General features: G+C 38.3%; 1 protein-coding gene across 2 annotated transcripts in view; it reads left to right on the top strand.

Moving 5' to 3' along the window:
• Positions 1-861: 861 nt before the first annotated feature.
• Positions 862-21403, top strand: part of plpp3 (phospholipid phosphatase 3) — a 38552-nt gene continuing 18010 nt past the window's right edge. Inside the window, exons 1-2 of one of the 2 annotated variants that reach the window (XM_077220744.1) lie at positions 862-1485; positions 20058-20212. In XM_077220744.1, the coding sequence (XP_077076859.1) occupies positions 1350-1485; positions 20058-20212 (291 nt within the window). In that variant the 5' untranslated portion in view covers positions 862-1349. Of the gene's footprint in view, positions 1486-20057; positions 20213-20605; positions 20764-21403 lie in introns of both variants that reach the window. The other variant, XM_077220743.1, reaches the window with a different exon arrangement.

Here is a 21403-nt window from a genome sequence, read left to right as displayed (position 1 = left end):
CAATATAAGAATATAGGCTATAACATAAATTACATAGTTTGACATACTGTGGCATTATTATTTATTTATTTATTTTTCCAGGTTTCCTGCAGGTTATTCAAATGCTCATTCTGCACTACACTTTTCTAGTGTCTCAGATCCTCTATTGAATTGGAGTCAGATCTCTGACAGAGCTCATTGTCGACCAACCATACCTCTTTGTTCTTGTGCTAGTCAGATGTTAATCTAACCTTTGTGTGTGGGATCATTGTCCTACAAAAAAGATGAACTTCTTCCAAGCTTCCGTTTTTAACGACTAGTTCTTTTGCAGAACTTCCTTGCTCTTTAGATTTACTGGAGTTCTTTTAGTGTTTTGGATTACAGAAAAACACCAAGATAAATGGTATAATAAACTAAAAACCCATCAATTTAACACCCGCAAAATATGAAACTGAAACAATCAGAAAATTGGTCACAAACCAAATGTATCCATTTATTTATTATTAGGCCAATATCCATTAAAATAATGAGTGAGTCAAAATACTACGTTTTTGTTTACGTTATATAATGGTCGTTAGTCGCATGTACTGTTTATGAATAAAACATGGAAAATCAAGGGATAATTTACTTTTTTAAGAAGAAGAAGAGGAAGAAGAAGAAGAAGAAGAAGAAGAAGAAGAAGAAGAAGAAGAAGAAGAAGAAGAAGAAGAAGAAGAAGAAGAAGAAGAAGAAGAAGAAGAAGAAGGAAAAACATTCTAACTGGTCAATGTAACCCTCTTCATATTTCTTCTGATGTGAATGAGATAACTGGTCTGGTGGTTACGGTGTGTTTCCGCTAGGGGCAGTGCAGCTCGCTGTGTGTGTGTGTGTGTGTGTGTGTGTGTGTGTGTGTGTGTGTGTGTGTGTGTGTGTGTGTGTGTGTGTGTGTGTGTGTGTGCGTGCGCGCGCGCGCGCTGAAGGGCCGTGGGCTTCATTCAGCGTGGCTCGGGACAGGAGAAGGGGGCTGAGCGCTTACTGGAGGAAAGGAGGTGGAGACCAAAGAAGGATTCATAAACAGGAGTTGATCTCCTAGTTTTAAAACGCCGCTCTCAGTTCAAACCTTCAAGTAGAGTAGAACTAGACCACACTCAGAACTCACTAACCAACCATACACGACTGCTCTTTCACTGGACAAAGCTGAATGGACTTGATTGCACGGACAACTCATTGTTTTCATTAACTTATCAGGACGTCTTCCCACTTTAGACGGGACACTTAACTCCCTCAAACTTTATACGACTCGTCCTTGCTGACAAGACCACTGAAACGAACCGCTGCAGTGAATCTCTGGGATTTTTAAAGGAGAAAGACGACTGGAGGAACTCTCTCAAATGCAAAACTATATGTATGAGAAAGCGATGGCACCCGAAACAAGAAACGGAGGAACATCCACGTTAAACAACAACGGCGTAGACAACAACAAGAGGAAACTTTTGATAGTACTAGACATCTTCTGCCTTGTCCTGGGTGAGTGTCCCAACACACAAAAACTTTGTATTATGCATATATTATGTCTAAAATCAATGAACCATTTATATACACTGTGTGTATATATATATATATATATATATATATATATATATATATATAGAGAGAGAGAGAGAGAGAGAGAGAGAGAGAGAGAGAGAGAGAGAGAGAGAGAGAGAGATATGTGTGTGTTTATCTGTCTGTTTATTAGTCATCTCAAACTTGATCACATATTGTACACAAATATAGCATTCTGCAGTAATTGAGATCACAATATTAAGCTAAAGGTTAAATAAGAATCTTAGAAAAAAATAAATAAAATAAAAAGTACAGTTTGTACAGTTATATAAATGCATTAAAAAGTGCACTGTTTTGTATAGCATAATGCACCAGCTGGAGTAAATGTTGACAATGGAAGTTAAACTGGTTTAACTGTTAATCTACAGAGAGTATGTGAGCTGAATAAAATTAACTACTGTTTATTGAGATAACGATGCAAATTGTTTTTCATAATTACGCATTGGTATCTTAGTAAACAGAAGAATAACCGTTGCAGGCTCTTATCACAGCCTGTAGGATGGGCAAAGTTGGCACTGTTGTTGATGTAAAACCACTTGTTTTTTCTCCATGGGTTGTGTAAGAAACCTTATTTGGATTGCTTTAATGAGACCTTTCTCACTCTTCAGATGAAGGAGGGACTTATTGTGGCCCTTTTTTGCTCTATTGACATCTTTTGAAGTGGCATAAGACCATGCTTATTATGGTTAACCGATCACTTACATGTAACATAATCATCTGTAGTCAAAACAAGTTCCGTAAACATGACTTTACGTTCACAGCTTTTTATAGTTGTGATGCAACCGATTTTTAGGCAGACCATCACAGCCATGTGCAGTTGATTTGGATCTGACCAGTTTATTATGACAGAGTTTATTTAAATTTGAAGTTCAGTACAGTCAATTGTCCGTGACATACTTGCCTTACAGAGGACACACAGTGCTATCTGTAAATTGCTCTTAGGCGCATCTATTTTCTTTCCAATTTTCTTTAACCCTATAAAGCTTACGGTGTCATTATTTGATACTCAAATTTCCAAGGGCTCTAAATTATCAACATATTCAAAACTTTGCTCGGAAACGTAGTACTCAATCTACCACATGCCGTCTGTCATTTGATTGACTACATACTTTTTTTGTACAAATGCAATTTCAGGTCTTTTTGCTATGAAATCTTTACTGATTTATATATTTTATATATTTTTAGTAGTATTTCGAGATGAACAGTGAACACTTAATCCATACATCATTTTCTTTTTAGAAAAATCATGCTAAAAAGTGATAAATCAGGCTTTTGAGGAACTTTTATTTGTATCTGTTACATTGTATTGCATTGCATTATATGTTTAGAGCCACACAATTTCATCTTACTTTTTAGTACTGAAAATATCAGAAATTGCATTTTTGCGAAATTGCGAGAAAGTATTTTTTTTTTCCTCCTCATGTATGAGCTCTATTCTCATATTCTCCCATATCATACTATATGGGCCATAAAAGCTTGATTTATCAAAATATGATATTCAACCAAACACTTTTTTTTTTTTTTTTACTATTTCAGGCTATTACTATTAAGTCAGGCTTTACAGGGTTAAAAGAAAAGCAGTTTTCGACGTGCTGTCATTCACAGCTTTCACCAGCTCAGCGTGACATTGGGAGCTTGATGAAAGTGTTGCCTATAGTGGTTAAAGATGTGCACTTGGTAACCTAAAGGTTGTAGGTTCAGACCCACAATAGTCGAACACAATTGTGCCCTCGAGCGATACATTTAACCCTTGATAACTCCAGAAGGATTGTACCTGGAACACCTCTACAGTAAGTCAGAATTTTCGCTATAGGTGCCCTATTTGTATCGTTTGGTTCAGATGCCTGGAAACCATCACAGCGTCGGGTTCTCATCTTTCCTCAAAGCCTGGCAGTTCGAAACCTCCTCCTTCAGAATGGAAGGATTAACAAACTTCAGCCCTCATCTTTACACATTCAAGAAGAGACCCTCCAACCCCCCCCGCCAGCTGGCATATGCCTCATTTAACTCCAGCAACGCCATCATATCAACTTTCTCTCCCGCTTTTAGGGGCAGAACGAATCCCGCTGCTTTTGTTCCCAGGAATGCGAAGTAGAATGGCTTAAACATGTCGCTTTAGAGCAGGTGGAGGCGGGAGTGGAGTAATATCACTGATCCAACGGCGGTCCTAAATTAGAAGTTTACAGCGAGTTTGGTGACTAATAACTTCCTTTCGTCGCCGTATCGTAAATGAAAACGAACCCTCAGCTCTTCCTGTGCATGTTTTACGGCCTCTTTTAAATGCAACCAAAACGACACATGTTCTGTTATATAGACGCATAAACGTATGTAAGGAATTCACTAAATTCGCTGTGCTTCGAAAGGAAGACATAAACAAACATTCTCTTTGTCATGTTTAAGATAGTGGGCTTGGCCTGTTTTTGGTGATCATGGGAGGGGGGGTTATGTGAAAGAGAGGAGACTCATTTGAAAAGGATGGCTGAAGAATGTCTCTCAGTGAATGGGCTTTGTTTGCGCCGAAGCTGCGGTTCATCCAACGATCAGGCACTTCAAGATCCATCTGTTGTGGAGATCTGTAGATTAGTGCGTTATCTCTCTTTCCCTCTCCCTGGATTTTTCTCTCCGGCACTCACAGTCTCCCGCATCAGATACGGAGCTGATAACCTCCTCGGCTCTCGCTTGTCTGTTTTATTGCATTTGAATCCACTTCAACCGTTGGTGTTTACACATGCAGTGCACCCACACTGAGACCGATGCTTTTGTTCCTGCTCATTAGTAGTTTATCTCTGTGGGCATTGTATCTGCAGTGTGTCTGATGCATTATGAATGTTAATGAAGCTTAAGAAAGCTGCCAGACGGATTGTGTGTTTAGCGTTACCTCCTGTTGAGATGAAGTAGAGAGGCTGCAACTCCGCTCATTAGCATACAGTAGTTATAGTAACAGGAAGGAGGCGTGTCTCTGACTGCCACGCCCCCCACCCCAAGGGTGTCTGGGGTGGTGGGCCGCACACATTCCTGCCAATGCTACTGATAGTTGAAATAGTTTACATACAAACACGAACACCCACCCAGACTATTTCTCTCATCCACACTGGCTTTACTATACTATTCGAGATGTCAGTGGTTTGCTTGGATAAAAATGGCTACTAACCTGAATCTTATGAATAACATAATATTTTTCATTGCCCCCAAATCAAAAGAAAAAACAAATTTTATATGTGTATATATTAGTAAAAATTATTTATATATATATATATATATATATATATATATATGGAAATGCAAATGTATTAGTATTATTACAATTTATACATTATATAACAGTATTTTACATGTGTATATATATATATATATATATATATATATATATATATATATATATATATATATATTAAATTGGAAAAAAAGTTTTTTCTATACAATTATTTTTTAGTTTTATTCTTATTTATATTTTAATATGTCTAATAATAATTATAATCATATAATTTACTGTTAAATATTTATGTATTAGTATTATAACAATTTAATGTATTCCATTATATATAAAAATGTATATTTTATATTTTATTAATATTTGTATAATTTGTAATATTTAATAATAATATATATATTTTTAAATTATTTTATTTTTTTGTGCTGGGCAACGATTAATCACATCCAAAATAAACGCTTGTGTTTACATAATATGTGTGTGTACTGTATATAATTATTTTCTATAAATACACACATATGCGTGTACACATAATTTATATATATAAATACAAAATTTGGTAACACTTTACAATAAGGTTCATTAGTTACTGCATTAACTAATATGAACTTACAATAATCAATACATTTGTTAATGTATTAGTTAATCTTTGTTAACGTTAGTTAATACAAATACAGTGGTTCATTGTTTATTCATGTTAGTCACAGGACATTAACTAATGTTAACAAATACAACCTTTGATTTTAAAAATGTATTAGTAAATGGTGGAATTAATATTAACTAAGATTAATAAATGCTGTAGAAGTAATGTTCATTCCTAGTTCCTGTTAACTAAGGTAGTTAACTAATGTTAACTAATGAACCTTATTGTAAAGTGTTACCAAATATTTTATATATACATAAATAAAAAATCTTTAATATATACACACACGCAAAATAATTATACACACTACATACATAGGCTACACATATACTATGTAAACACAAACTTTTATTTTGGACGCGATTAATCGTTACCCAGCACTATTTATTTTACATTACCATAATGGCAATTGGAATGGAAATTAATGTAATTGTCTTGCAAAATAGTGCCTAAAACTTTTTTTTAAACTGACTTTCTTTTTCTTTTTTTTAAATTTGGGGCGACTTGGACATGCTCTTTTTGACAGGCTTTGTGAGATTCATCCTAATATGCAACACATTACATTGATGCTTTCTGCTTGGTTAGCGATTAGTAGAAATGCTTGCTAATGTGCTCATTGTTCATACCCCACAGATGCAAAGCATACTTGACTTACCAGTGACATTTAATCCGGTTTGCCGGTCTGAAAGGTTTGACCAAGCTGCTTCCTGGTACCTCTCTGGGGAGGCATCATTTCTAAAGGAGTTTTCTTGTTTACGTGTTGAAATGGAAATGAGAACTCAACTTAAAAACTACCAAGGTATCACCACCGTCAGCGTTCACCCTGAATTAAAACAACGTGTGAACGACTTGAACCTCAGTCATTTAACCTAGCGAGGAGATCAAAGTGAAGGAAAAGGTTTCGGTCTCATGATTTCTGGTCAGTTTTAGCTGCTGCTTTTAACTTCTCCTTTATCTGTGGCATTCCAGGAGGGCGATGGTAGAGTTATGGAGTGCCAAAAAACCCTTTGGGAGTTCTACAGACCCTTAGGTCTGACTACATTAACCTCCACCTCTTAAGCTGAGAAGGTCTGGTCCACCTCTATAAATATTTTCCAGAATTTCTCGAATTCTTCATCGCAGACCGAGGGCGGCTTCCACTCTTGAAGTGACATCTGGTATAATTTTCGGTCGGTGTATGCAGGGGCAAACATTTAGGAAAGGGAGGGAAGAGGAAAAGGTAGTCTCGCTAGGCCGCTCTCCTGTTTTCTCTCCCTCGCTCTGACTCTTTGCCCTAGGTGTGGCCAGCTGTGCTGTGAAATGTAATCCCCCAAGTTTTTCTTTTCTACATCGTTTCCCTTAGCCCCAAAGCCTCCCTCTTTCTCTCATTCGCAGGGTGTAATTGCAGGAGACCGTCTAAAGCCGCCACATGGCGTTCAGGAAAGACTTTGACCTGCCGTAGCTGTCAGTCAGATGGACTGATGGAGTCCTCCTGCAGTAGTGCTCCATTAACTTTCCCCATCCTGTTTATAATAGTTTACATGTGTTTTGCACTTCTTTTCAGCAACTCTATTTAGTCCTCTTGGAACCCTCTTGGAGTCGCTCATCTTTACACGTTTATTCCGCGTTTATACTTTAGTTACATTGGTCTGTGGACATATATAGAAATATAATTTTTTACTATAATATAATATGTTTATAGATGTATTTCTTCTCGTCTCAATACAAGACCTTGACCAAAAATTGATGCACCTCTTGATGGGAATAAATGTTTATGTTATTTTCATCAAGAGACACATCAATTATTAGTCAAGATCTTGTATTGACAATGCAAGAGTCCAGCACTCTGTAAGGTCTACTCCGGCACATCCCAAGGACTTTCAATAAATTGAAGGTCTGGACTCTGATTCATGTGTGAAAATGGTTCTTTATGCTCCCTACCAACCATTCTTTCACAATTTGAGCCTGATGAATCTTGACACTGTCATCATGTAATATGGCCATGATGTGTCTTCCTACATGTTTGTTTAAGAAATGAAAAGGTACACACTCAAAGATAACAAAGTTGTTATAAAGTTTTACCAAGATTATGTAGCTTGGTGGTCCCTGGTTTGCGAGAGATTCGGAAATTACGCAACTCAAGTTGTTTGAAAGAGCACCACGGCCTCACATACAGGAGCATGTATTCTGACTGACTGCTAGGTATCTTTTCCAATGATAATCTGAAGCATTAAGCTGTAAAATCAGAGCTGGATAGAAAGTCGACATTTAGTGAGACTTATTTCAGACAACCTTCCTGCAGATCGGTCCTCTGTGGCTTTTTCCAGCCACTTTACATGAAAAAATGACAAAAGAAATGGCCGTTTCTGCATGTTACGTAATGAAGTGACATATTAGATGATAAAATAACACTTCTGCCATAACTAAAAATCAAGCTGAGTCCGTTGATGCGTAAAACAGAGTTTCAGAAGTCATTCCTCTGAATGAGAAGCTGCCACGGATCTTTTGGAAAGTGATATTAGGAGTCTCTTGGCTCCTGAGGGAGCTGTGTTTTGTAATAGTCAGCATTAAGGCTGGAGGGTTACAGTGTGATGTAGGAATGGTTTCCATATGAGTGCTCTTGGAGTACAGTAGAGTCATCTGGGCCTCAGATGGAGTCACAGACTGCCTCGGCTTCACCGCTAGTAATGACGCTGTCAAAACATAGTGCCCACGCTCTGTATTTGTGTATGTCTAAGTGCACATGTGCAGTACAATGTGTTTGACTATTTGTTCAAGAACGTACGAGGCTGTTTGTGTATGTCTTAGTGTGTGCGTGTGTGTGTAAGAGACGCTGGTTTTTGAGGTCGCTGCCATGTGATTTAATTATAGGCTTGTAGAGTTTATGCGACGAAGTGGGTTGCCGTAGGTAGCAATCAGACAGGCAGACATGAGAATGAGTGACCATCAGCTGGCTGTTTAGTGTGTGTGTGTGTAGACTGTCGGGTATAACTTTATTACATACATTATTGCACACACTCTTTGGGGATTCGTTACGGTCACTAACATTCCTCCAAGTGTAGACGCTGTTCTCTGTGATCAGCAGCCGCATATCTCTATCAGTTTACGGCTCTCTGTTTGCGCTCAGAACAATAGCGTAAGATCTTCAGGGGTGTGGAATCAAGTATGAGGAACCCCTGCTGGTTTGTAAGCCGCTCTATGAGTAAACACAAACGATTTGTTTATTTATTCTCAGTGTAATTCTAGTCTATTTCCTTTCACCAGTCTATATTGTATCCTGTTAGCTATTGTTTCAGCAAACGAGGCATTGCGTGTGTGTAGGAGTCTGTGGGACTCATCCGCTGTAGCTGTCACAGCGGAACAATCATCCTCAGTTTGCTTAGCTTGATTATAATTCCAGGGTGTTTGCAGGATTTTTTTCTGGAGTATGTGCATGTTTTCTGGAATGGGATTTCTATAAACCCAGTGTGGGCATCTCATCTAGCACCAAAAGGCCAAGGGTGACCACCCTCACATGACAAGCGCTCTTTCACTTTTTCTGGGTCATATGGATTAAGTCCAGGGTGCTTGGCATTCCTGGGTGTAAGCCTAGCTGGCCCCTAAAGGACAGTCACCATTTGCGCATTCATATGCTAATGACACCTGTGTCACCAAAGCTAATTCTAATGTGATGGATAATGCTCGATATAGCTCAAATGTGGTTTTTGGTTTTAGTTTGGTGCCCCTGTAGAGAAGAAATTTTCTTAAGCATTGCAACTTGATTTCTTAAAGATGAAGTGTGTAATATCTCGAAAAACTAGGGAGAGAAGGGTAGGGCCATGAGGGATCTATGTAAATCAAAGCAGATGACTCGTTTCAGTGCATTTATGTAGAGCAATGTTGTTCAAAATAAGTTTTCGTGAAATAAAATATTAAATGAAAAACTTAAACTTTGTTGACTTAAATTGTTTTGCCTTGGCAGCTGACTGAAATGAAAACTTTAAGTGCTAACATTACTACATATACATTAAAGCAAAACAGAATTTTTGATGAAAACAAACTAATAAAAAATGACGAGCATGAAACAAAATTAAAAAAATAAATATATTATATATATATATATATATATATATATATATATACATTTTTTTTTTCATGCTCGTCATTTTTTATTAGTTTATTTTCATCAAAAATTCTGTTTACATATGTATACATATGTATTAATTTAAAATAATAATAAAAAACAACAACATTTGACCCCAAACTCAATATGATTTTTTTTTAAAGAAATTAATACTTTTCTTCAGAATTAATACTTTTTTTTTTTTAAAGTGACAGTAAAGACATTTATAATAATGCAAAAATGTTTATTTTTAATTAAACGCTTTTCTCTTGAACTTTCAAAGAATCTTGAAAAAAATGTAATCACGGTTTGCACAAAAATATGAAGCAGCACAACTGTTTTCAACTGTGATAATAATCATAAATGTTTCCTGAGCATCAAATAATCATATTAGAATGATTTCTGAAGGATCATGTGACGCTGAAGACTGGAGTAATGATGCTGAAAATTCAGCTTTGATCACAGGAATAAATTGCACTTTTCCTATATATTCACATAGAAAACAGCTGTTTTATCCCTGCGTCAGTGTGTCTGTACGTTTATAGAGCTGTTTTGTCTTTCTTTCACTGTGGGATGTTTCCTTGTGGGTGGAGTTGGAGCAGAACAATGCTGTGATCGTTTACACCTTCACTGTTATTGCTACTGTCTCATTGCAGAAGCACACACCCACAATAAAATGTGTAGCTTATATGAACGTGTCAATATATATTCACTCATAGACTACACAATAATAAAAAACATTTAGACAGTTTCAATCATCTTGTGCTCTTACACACCACACCAAAAGCCTAAATGCAGCTCTCACACTAGAGTGGTAGAGTGTAGATTGCTATTTTCAGATACTTTGGTTGTAGTGTTAAGTCCATGGTGGGTCTTTCTCTTGAGCTCCAGGGCAGGGTGGGAGATGGGAGCAGTTCCTGGGCTCTACCCCAATGAAGATGCTCACGGCTGGCTGTGGTGGCCTAGGTTAACCAGGATCATGACACACCACTGACTCTAAAGTCTGTGAAGTGGGCGAAGGGGATGAAAGGATTGATGGAGAGAAAAGGAATACTCCTGCGGTCCTAAGAAGCCTCTTCTCCTGAGCTACAGGGTTTTATGATGTTTTATTGGCCTCGGTAAAGAAATGCCAAAAAAAAGAGGCAGACAGATAGTAGATGTTCATTGGTTTAATTGTGCTCTACTGTGAGAAGAAAAAAAGCTGGGTTTGACCTTTGACCTAAGGAAACTGGCCAGCAGTTGTGCACCTAAAGGCAAAGTAAACAGACCTACCAAAGAACGTGACACACTTGGCAGTGTCGATTTTTTTTAGGGCTCTTTGCTGCTTGATTTAGTGGTATCTCCAGACATTTATTTTGACATGCTAGGCCTTTTTATTACATGATATAAATAAACACAGAAACACTTTTTGTCTTTGAAGAAACCACTGTAAATACAATGTATGTGTCCTCATGTCTTCTTTTAGTGAAATATATTGTTTTTCGGCCTCCTCAAGGGGCTGTTTGTGCATGGGGAAGAGATTAAAACGGTTAAATTACAGAGTAGCTTTGACACGTTTTCATTACACCACTGTGCACTGTGATTTTACTCTTGATGGGTGATATGTTTATATATTTAAAATTTTAATAAACGTCTCTTTCAGGAATGTTTGTTAAACACACAGGCAGTTTGACTTGAAGCTCTGTTAATAATTTGTCTCTAGTAAACACTTTTGACGTGTTTGGAACTTGGAGGGCTTTAGTATCATTGCAGTTCATCCTAATAGTATGCAAGATAAGAATTACTGCATCCCAGATCAGTTTTTTGAAGCTAGTTAGCTAATATACTTGTTCAGTGAATTTTCTTTTTCAGCTATTTTACCCACAACCCCTTGCGCGACAGAAATAGATATCTCTTTTTAGGTTTTCAGTTAATGAAAAGTCCAGAGGAATGCAAGGTTGAAGCTGGCACTTGATTTTTCGATATGCATTCATCTGAAAGTGATGATACTGTACACAAGTATGCATACGAAACAAAGCCCTAGGCTGAATTTGAAATATTCCCCTGTATTCACTCATACAAATAAAGGTTCTTTATTGGCATTGCTGGTTCCTTGAAGAACATTTAACACACCATTACAAATGACACCTCAAAATCGGGCATTATGTAAGAGTATGGGGTGATTTTAGACACAGTTCTAGTGTTTTGCATACAGTGCTATCAGGCCCCCAAAAGGCTGCCCACTTGGATGCCCATGTGAAAAGGCATGACCCTGGCATCGATTTCCGTGAGTAAAAATTGCTGTGCGTAAGCACATGTTTTGAACTGGGGCCCTGCCCCAGAGCCTATCTAATGTATTGAGAGAGTGAGAAAGGTAGGATTGCCAATGAGCACAGCTTTGCTGACCTCAGCAGCTTGCATAGACAAAGCTAACGGAGTGGCGCTGGTGTGTGAGATAGCAGAGAACACAGTGACAGCAGTGCTCCCTCGCACACACAATTATGAAAAACACAGTGAAGTCTCTGTCACAAACAAAATAAAAATTCACATGATGTTTTTTCTTCAAAATGTATCCTAACCAAGCATGATGTAGTAAAGAATGCTCCTGTAACAAGTGGCAAACAATTAGTCAATTTCTTGTTTTTTAATGTTGCACAGAGTACCTCTGGCCAAGATGAAATGGCATTGGTACAAAATTGCGCTTCATATACCTGAATGATTAATCATTTTCAGATTAGCTGTAATTTTGTTACTTTGCGCCAGCTTTTTGGAGACAACATAATAAATACTGCACAAAAATTGGGCAGTGCATAGTGTTTGGGCGAACTGATAGACACAGATATTATTAGTATTGATGATTTGACCGGGTAGGTCAGAAGGAAATGGGGTTAGTAGGTCTGGGTTGAACGACATTCATCTGTATCGGACTGTGTTACTCTGTTTATCAGAAATAGTCTATTTCTGACATGAAAATCTGTAAGTTATGGGTCATGGGTATAGGTTTAGTGTGCGGGTCAGTGAGAGAGACCACGTGCAGGGTGCTACTAAGACCAAACCACACATTCCAGAGGTCAGGGCTCATGGGTCAAAGGTGACATAGAACGTTAATCTCCCTGTGTGTACTTTTGTGTTTGTTTTAGTGTTTAGTCTGGGTGGGTTTTGTGGTATATGTGCCTGGAAGTCAGAATGGATCTGTGTGGGTGTTTCGGAAATGTCAATCAAGTTTGAAATGCATCTCTGACTTCTGAAGAATCCCACACAGGGCGTTCTCATTCCAGTGAGCAAGTGCAGAACATTTTATAAATGGCATGTCCTCACCAAGGGGTCAAGGTCTGAACGGTTAGCATGGCTTCGGGACTTACTAAATACAAACCAAGTTATGCTAAGGCCCTGTCCCAAATGGCACACTTGATCAGTCTTGCAGACTTGCATTTCTTCGAATGCCATAAAGTCCAGAAAGCTGTAGGGTGTCCCATTTGTTGTTTTGTGCCTCGATCTTTTACAAGTGTAGACTCAGAGGAGCACTGCAAAGGGTTTGGTTGCCATTTAGATCAATGCAGTGAAATGTTTGGGCGCATGCACATTCTTGTGGTGAAACAAAGCACCACATCCGAATTGTCGTGACGCAATATCCTGCTTCTCTAGAGTAATTATTCATACGGTTCAGGTTTTTGGTTCATAAGTAATTGCCTCCAGAACTGAGCATCTATGAGCAAAATTGGCAAATTTCAAATCAACGACTTCCATAGGGTCCTGCGCCAGCTGAACAACTGCTGATAAAGCTTTTTTCAGGTATTATATACCTTTGTCCTCACACACTCTGATCTAAATATACAGTATGCTTCATGCTGTAGCATTGCATTAGATTTCAATGACCACCCTCACTTTCTCTTGCCCTGTCTTCCTCCCTCATTTACCTTTCTCTCAGTGATTAATAAAGCCCTCCTCTTACATTTCCCTTGTTCCCAGCAGGGGTGGATTTCTCTTCTGTGTTCGGCTTCAGTCTTTCAGCCAGTGAGAGTCTCATGAGAGCTGGCAGTGAGCCACTCATTCTCAACAGATTCCCACAGGGGTTACCATGCCCGTTCTCTCTCACTCTGCATCCTCCACAGGCTCTCACATTGTGTGAAGGGCCTGGCCACAAGCCCTTTGCTGATCACTAATGATAAAGCCATCAATGGAGCTAAACGACAAACCCTCACGTCACCCGTAGGGCCTCAGAGGATATGCTTGTATCTAAAATTATTCTTTTCTTGCATACTGTCATGTGTGCATTGTTTCCTCTAGGTGTAGTCCTGATTGTTGCCATTGTAGTTTGAAAGCGTTGTAAAGGTCTTTCCTCATATCAGGTTCGTTATGAATCAAGTTCACCCCAGACTCATTGTGTCTAATTGGGACTCAGGCTACAAGTTCAAGGGTGTATTGACCAACATGTTCTCCAGCCAAGAGTTACAAAAGAACCTGAAGTGCTGAGAACAAAGTTCTGACCAAGGAAGTCTATAATACCTGGAGAAAGATATGTTAGCATTCCCATTCTTCTCAAAGGCAGTTGAGTTGGCTAATGATGTTAGCTATGCTAGCCAACCAAACCTTGACATCTTAGTTCTGGCACACGTTTCACAAGATGCTACCTATGAGTAAATTAAAACTCCAGAAGTTGCCATTCATGGATCAACTTCTATCATAATCTATCTAAAACCATTTCCTTCATTTATTTTATGTTTAATTATGTAATAGAAGCCTGGTGTTGTCTGACTCAAGCGGTAAATGAGCAATTTGGAAGATAAGCTCATACAGACTAAAAAGCATGGAAAACACCCTTACTTATCTTACATCATATGACTAGGCCTTTCCCTTTGCAGCCTATAAGCGTGTCTTTGATTCGTGACATTTTGTTTTGTGGTATCTCTCCACACTAGCTACAGGAAGACATAATATGCATGACAGGGGCTCACATTATGAAGAGACTTGGCTAGAATGTATTGTGGTAATTGTGGTCTCTATTTCAGAGTATCTCTCTCTATTTTCTACCACATTTCAAAATTTGTACTTCGTTAGCTTACCTCAGGCCTCCATTACACATGCATAGTCACGCTACATCAGTGTTCTTACCTCCTGTTTTACTGCTGATCTAACTTGGTCCTGCTTTGTGTATCTAATGGACTTAAACGTGTATACGTGTTTTATTGTGTTTGTGCTTTTGCACGTTTATTCAAAAGAGAGTTGACACCTCAGAGTTAGGACCTCTGTGTGCACTCCTTTTTGGAGGCCAGACAGCCCCTGTCAGGAGAAGGCCTTTCCTGCATACACATTTCTTCACAAAGCTTTATTCCTATTCAGCAATGAATCTTTGTCCCAACAATGACAGATCGGCCTTTGATAGTCATTCGCTGATTCTGCTTCACAATTCAGTTCACTTTCACCCCATCATGAAATCATTACCACTACTTCCTTTCGAGCAAGAAGCTTTTAGAAGCTATGAAGGAAAGGTCAAACATTTCAGTTATTTCGTACTGCAGTTTTGGGAGTACTGCAAGTCCAAATGGTTTAAGGTTCCGCAACAGGTAGCCTACCTTATTGGTAGAAGTCTAGTTATACCAAAAAAAAAAATGTTTTTAAGATTTGTGCCATCAGAAAATAGTTTGTTTGAACATTCCAACCAGCCAGACAGCAACAATGGGTCAACCAGTGGCGTTAGATTGGGGTGTGACTTGCTTTTTCACATATCCAATGGCTTATGGGGGATCATTTTTTTAATTTCGTTAGTGACAGAAATCACTCTCTTCATCTTTAATAAGTTGTTTAACAAGTAACTTTGGCTTGACATTGTGTGGTTCTGTCAGACTGCATTACTTCCAGTGACTTTTTTCTAGTGGCCGTGACCTAGTTGGAAAAAAAATAAGCAATCAAAGCTGTAAGCATTATGCCACAATCTCTCACACATTTTCACAAGTGAACAAAAGATCTATCAATGTAATCTTGCAGCAGACACACAAACACAGTTTTCCTCCAGGCAATTGTCTCCAATAAGAATCATCCCATTTCTTATATAAACATTGATTTCTACAAATGATTTCCATTCTGGCCTATTAGCAGCTGTGGTTGGTTCAGTGAAGAGCTGGTTCAGTGGTTGCCAGTAGCGACTGACTGGTGTCTAGCCGTTCCCCTTCTGAGAGCAGAAAAGCTGCATGCCCACATCTGATAACGCAAATAGAAACATTTCCCCCACAATGCACCACTCTACCACCCACTCATAATTGTTTTGTGGTGCTCAAGGTCCCAATAGATTTTGGACCCATTGTTTCATTACACTCATATTGAGCATTAAGTCAGAGACTGAATGGAGAGTTTATATGCACTGAACCCAGTTGCAAAGAGCCATATGACAAACTCTCTGACCAGGAGGGGTGAGAGGGGTCTGTACTCCCTAATTAGGTTGTTGTTTAATATGAAAGTAATGTGTTAAAATGGTCAAAATATTAAAGCAAAATATTTTTTCCTGAAAATGTACAATACTGATGTAACATGTAAATAACCCTGAAAAACACAGTTCATTTACAATTTAGACATTTGTGAGAGAAACCCATAAACAGTAAGTTACTTAGTAAGTAACATAGTCTGAATAACAGTGGCACCACAAAAGTCATTGTATAATTTGCACATTGACTTTCACAATTGAAATGTGGTGATATCAGACACTAAGTTCGTCTTGATAAGGACATTGGTCTGTTTGGCAAAAGTTAAGCATTTAATATTTCTCACATGGCTTCCCTGACATGAGGATTTGATAAGAGCTGTTTAATTAGACAGCTACTTCTTTGTCTCTGTAAGGTCACCTCTCTTTAACTGTGGCCATGGGTCCATTGTGAATCAGACTGAATTGATTTCTATTTAATTAACTACGCACAGACTACTGGTTTCCTCCCTTGCCTCTTTCTTTCAGTCTCTCATAGTTACTGTTGTAACAGGAAGTTTAAGTAGTGAGAGTTACAGTAGATTTAAAACATATTACTTCTAGTCCAAGCCTCAGTTTGTCAGGATTGTGGCATTGAACCTTTGGAAGATCTTCAGAGCTTTGTTTGAAGCACTTCAGAACAAGTTAGTTAGATGATCAGTGTAGTTAGATGACCATGATAAAATGGTCTGTAATTTGTGCCTTTTGATCAGAAACTTCGATCACAAAGTCTGTATGCATTTTCCAGAGAGGAGATGATGAGATCTGGACCACATTCAAACCTGTGTCTCTTACATAAGCACCCCGGCTCAACACTTAACAGCTTGACTACCTTCAAGTCTTTTGAGTGTGTTGAGTAAAGCTGCTCTTCAGATTGTGTCTCTTGGAATGAAGATTGTCCTTTATTGCTGAAGAGTGAGAAAGGATAAGAGAAGAATGAGGAGAGTCTCAGCATACCAGGCCTCTCTCGTGGTGATGACATGGGCTGTAGAACAACGGCATGCTGGCATGACGCGGGCTCTCTGCCAACATCATTGGGCACAGACGGAAGGCTTTTCACTTCCACATGGGATTAATGTGGAGATCTTCATACACAAACACACATTTCAGAACAATTTAGCTAGTACAAACCATATTTAATCCCCCCTACAACAAAAGTTTTTTTTTTTTTTTTACTAATTAATAAATCATAGTTTTGGTCTACTTTTCCAGTGAGAAAAAAACTACTTTAAATATAAATGGATATTAACAAGTTACAAAATCTCATTCTAAATAAAGAGAACACATGTAACAGATGTGTTATCCATCTGCATACCTATGCAGATATACACACACCCTGGCAGAAATAGAAACAGTATGCGTTGTCTGTATGTGCATGCGTGCGCATATGATGAAATATGATCACTAGCACTTGGCTTTTTCCAGACATTCTAAGTGTATTTGGCCTTGTGGTCAGAGCAAATCTGAAAACATCACAAGCAGTGCCAGAGAGGAATGTGCGTCCATGTCTGCATATGTACCCTAGGTCCATGGATTTCCTCCACCCAGTCTCAAACCCCGGGATTGAATTGGCTAAGCACGTTTCTTTGACCGTCCCCAACTCAAGCACCTGTGAGAAAACCCTACAAACTCCCAAAGCCCTTTATTTTTGCAGCTGTTAAAAGTGTCTACAGCCTTTATTTCTGGTATTGCTTATTCGTCTGAAAGCAGAAAAAGGACAGAGGTGTTTGACCACATGTAAATGAAGTAGCTTATGTTGTAGACAACCTTATGTCTAAAAACCACAACATGATGTTCCTTTGAACATGTTTGAATATGTTTCCTTCTGCACTTAAGACTTTGAGGAATAAGTATATTTGCTATCAAAGAAAAGCAAAGAGGCCCTGAGGGAAGATCGAGGAACGTTGTTTTTCAAAATGTGCTTGTTCCCAGTGGTCTGATCTTACATATTAAAGGTTTGGTTTATTGTATGAATGTATATGTGTGTGAGTATGTGTGTGTTATACGAATCAGTCACCACGGCTGCAGTCTCCTCTCTCGCCAACCACAAAAAACGCATACGCCCCCTTCTCTCTTTTGCTCCAAACACCATTCCAGACATTTGGGTGGTCGGCGTAAGCTAATCTTTGTTTTTCTTGCTATTCACACGTTTTACAATCCTTAAAGGGGAACTTTTCAAAGCTCCCACCACAACTTTGAGTCTGATGTTTAGTTTGCTTTGATTTGAAAATATGTATTTATTTTCCCCGCTCTTGGCTAGATGATGACAGCTGACGTGTGTTTTGCTGGACGTGTGACATTTTAATGAGTCGGCCATTTTGGGCTGAGTTCCCAGGCATCTATCTCTTTCCTTAAAGAAAAAATACAATGGTTTAGATGCATACCAAACTAATATGCATGTAGTTTGTTGTCCATACCAAGGGAAACCCTCCTCAGCATAAGTCTTCAGTCTTCTTTCAACCACAAAAAGTGTCTCCATTATAGTTCTCTCGTGAAGCAAAAATACATGAACCGAACTGTTATGAAAATGTTTTAGCAAAACCACAAGTGAACCTGAAAGATCAACATACTCGGTCTCCAAAATGTACACATACTATCTCTGTTCCAAACCCTAGTGAGCCAGCTATCTATGAAGCATCATAGTCTCAATCCCAATGTAAGTTCTTCCAAATAGGCAACAACATTATGGTACCTCCATAACTTTTTTTGGCTAAATCCTTAAGCCCAAACTTTAATCATATTTTATGTTTTGTATATTTACAATTGTCAAAGTGTTGTTGTTAGCTTAGCAACATGCTAACATCAAACTCTATTAGAATTAATTGAGTGTTATTTGTATGATGTTGCCTATGTAGATTGTTCCAATTAAAAAATTCAACTTTAAGTGTTTGTGCTGCCTTAAAAATGTACGTTTAGGCAACTTGAATATCCAAGTTGTAACGTAGTACACCTTAACATTTCATGTGTACTAAACTTAAATTTTTAAGGCAGCACGAACACTTGCTTTTTTAAAGTTGAAACAACTTTCTTTCTTTTCTTTTTTTTTTTTACAGTGCAGGTTTCATTATTGTTAGGATGTAAATGCAAATGTAGAAAGCAAGACAGCTCACTAGGTTTGGAAAAGGACTTTAACAAATCACACTGATCCCGAATTACCAACGTTCTCACTGAAAAGGCATCTTTCACCCTTGTTCTTGTTAAAACCCAACATTACCCTTTACAATTGGAATCCCTCAATAAAACTAGCCTATAAAACCAAAGAAACAAGGAATGCTAGACTTTGATTGGTTTGGTGTTCATTTTAAGGTCTTATCTGTAATGAATTAGTTCTCTGAAGCTCTACATACAGTGTTGTTTGTGTTAAAGCTTTGCTTAATGGCGTTAGGCTGCATTGTCTTTAGCTGTTAAGCTACTTTGCTCTGACAATAGCACTGAACCCGAGCAAAAGGGAAGGGAATCTTCTCTTGCTATTGTGCTGCTTCGCAAATTACTTAATTAGCAAACACGCAAACTGTCACTTCAAGACAATGTGTATTGGATACACAGTACATTATTTGTGCTCTGTGAGGTTGTGTGTACACGGCTCTTGTAGTAGCAGCACTTTAAGCTAATGCTTTGTTTAGAAGATTAGATAAAGGCTAGAAGAACTTCCTAGTTTGCCTGTTGGTGTCGATTTTAGTTAACAATTAATTTCATCAGTTCTTCAGTTCCTTTAACATCTAATGCTATTTTGCTTAGTTGTAAGGCTTTTTTGCACTTAGTTTTCATGCTTTTTACACTGCAATCAGTATATATATTTTTTACAATAAAAACATTTAAAAAAATCCTTTAAACAAGGTCAGTTTACTTGAGTTGCAATATTTAGTTTCAAAGAATATATCTTGAATTAAGTTTATTTTTAAGCATTTATAAATCAGAAGTATGCTTCAAAATAAGAAAAGAATATTGCCAGTTGGCAAAAATAAAAATAAAATAAAAAATAAATAAAAACTAGTACTGATTTTGCAGTGTATTTTTTACTCTATATTACGCTTCATGAACACAAGTCATGTGAAACATCCCTGCCCTCTCAGGTAAGTGTGTATCATGACACGCCCTATGGGGTCTGTGTGTGTTTTTTGCGTAGTCATGCTGCCTTCGATGGTGTTGCATAAATCGACAGTGCAGCCGTACCAGCGAGGGTTCTACTGCGCGGACGACAGTATCCGCTACGCCTATAAAAGCAGCACTGTGCCTTCTTCTGTGCTGACAGCCGTGGGCCTGCTCCTGCCCATTGCCAGCGTAAGTGCCCCAGAGAGGGGCCTCAGACAGGGGATATGGGGCCAGGGGAGTGGGGTGACTGCATGGGAAATCAAGTCTTTTGAGAGAGTCATTATATTTTATAGCTGTTATGTAGCAGAAACTGCTCGTGCATTGTACGAATCATAGGCAGACATCAACTATATTTAGCCGTGCACTCTCTCAGAAACCGAGCTACCATGTCAGACCCCCCTCCCCTGCCTGGTTTTTCCCATAATCCTCGGTTGCCGTGTGCTGTGCTATGCTGTGCCGTGCCGCTATCTGCGTGTGTCTTTCTGTGACTGACCTGAAATTTCTCTCTCTTTCTCTCTCTCCCCTCTTCTCTATCTCTATGTGTGTGTGTGTGTGTGTGTTTGTGTGTGTGTTTCGCTGTAGCTGGCCTGCCTTTCCTGATAATTGAAACTAGCACAATCGAGCCGTACCATCGCGGGTTTTACTGCAGTGACCAGTCCATCCAGTACCCGTATAAAAACGGGGACACCATAAGCGATGCCGTGCTCTGTGCCGCTGGCATTCTAATTGCCATCCTCTCTGTAAGTTATTCTCTTATATATATTCATATAAATCTACCACTGATTCATATAAACTTCCCATCTACATCCCTCATCCCCTATTAGATAAGTCGAATAACTGTAGAAATAAATAACTATATAGTAAATCCTTTTTAAATCCATTAACCAGTCCACCCCATCCCATCTTTTCATTTAAAATATTTGAATAACTCAACATCAAGGGATTTATCATGGTCAGGGCTATCTCTATCTCTCTTTCTGTCTCAGTCTCGTTTTCTTTTTTCTGTTCCGTCTTCTTTTGTCTGCATGTTTTGTGATGCATTGCTCTTTTTGTGTTTGACTTTTTCTCTCTCAAAAAAGTTACTCAAAAACAGCAATGCAAAGTTACTGTTAAATACTAAAGCTAAATAAAATAAAAAAATTATTAAAAAGACTCTCAAAATTTATAGTGTAGATCCATCTGGATAAGAGAATAAACTGCCCCACTGCTGCCGAGGTGTTGAATTAGTAGACATTCACAGACTTTGTGACAGCTGGCGAAGGGTTAAACTTTCACAAATGAACCTAATCACCTGCAGGACACATGTAGAACGAAGAACAAGAAAGAATGCAATGTCAAACCAGATAGCGCAATTATTTTTTAGCACTTGTGAAACTTCAA

The sequence above is a fragment of the Siphateles boraxobius genome, unplaced genomic scaffold (assembly GCF_051911475.1).
Source record: "Siphateles boraxobius isolate OS27281-9 unplaced genomic scaffold, OSU_SipBor_1 8, whole genome shotgun sequence".
NCBI classification, from domain to species: Eukaryota; Metazoa; Chordata; class Actinopteri; order Cypriniformes; family Leuciscidae; genus Siphateles; species Siphateles boraxobius.
Note: the sequence above shows the minus strand (reverse complement) of the source record. Positions and strands in the feature narration are given on the sequence as shown.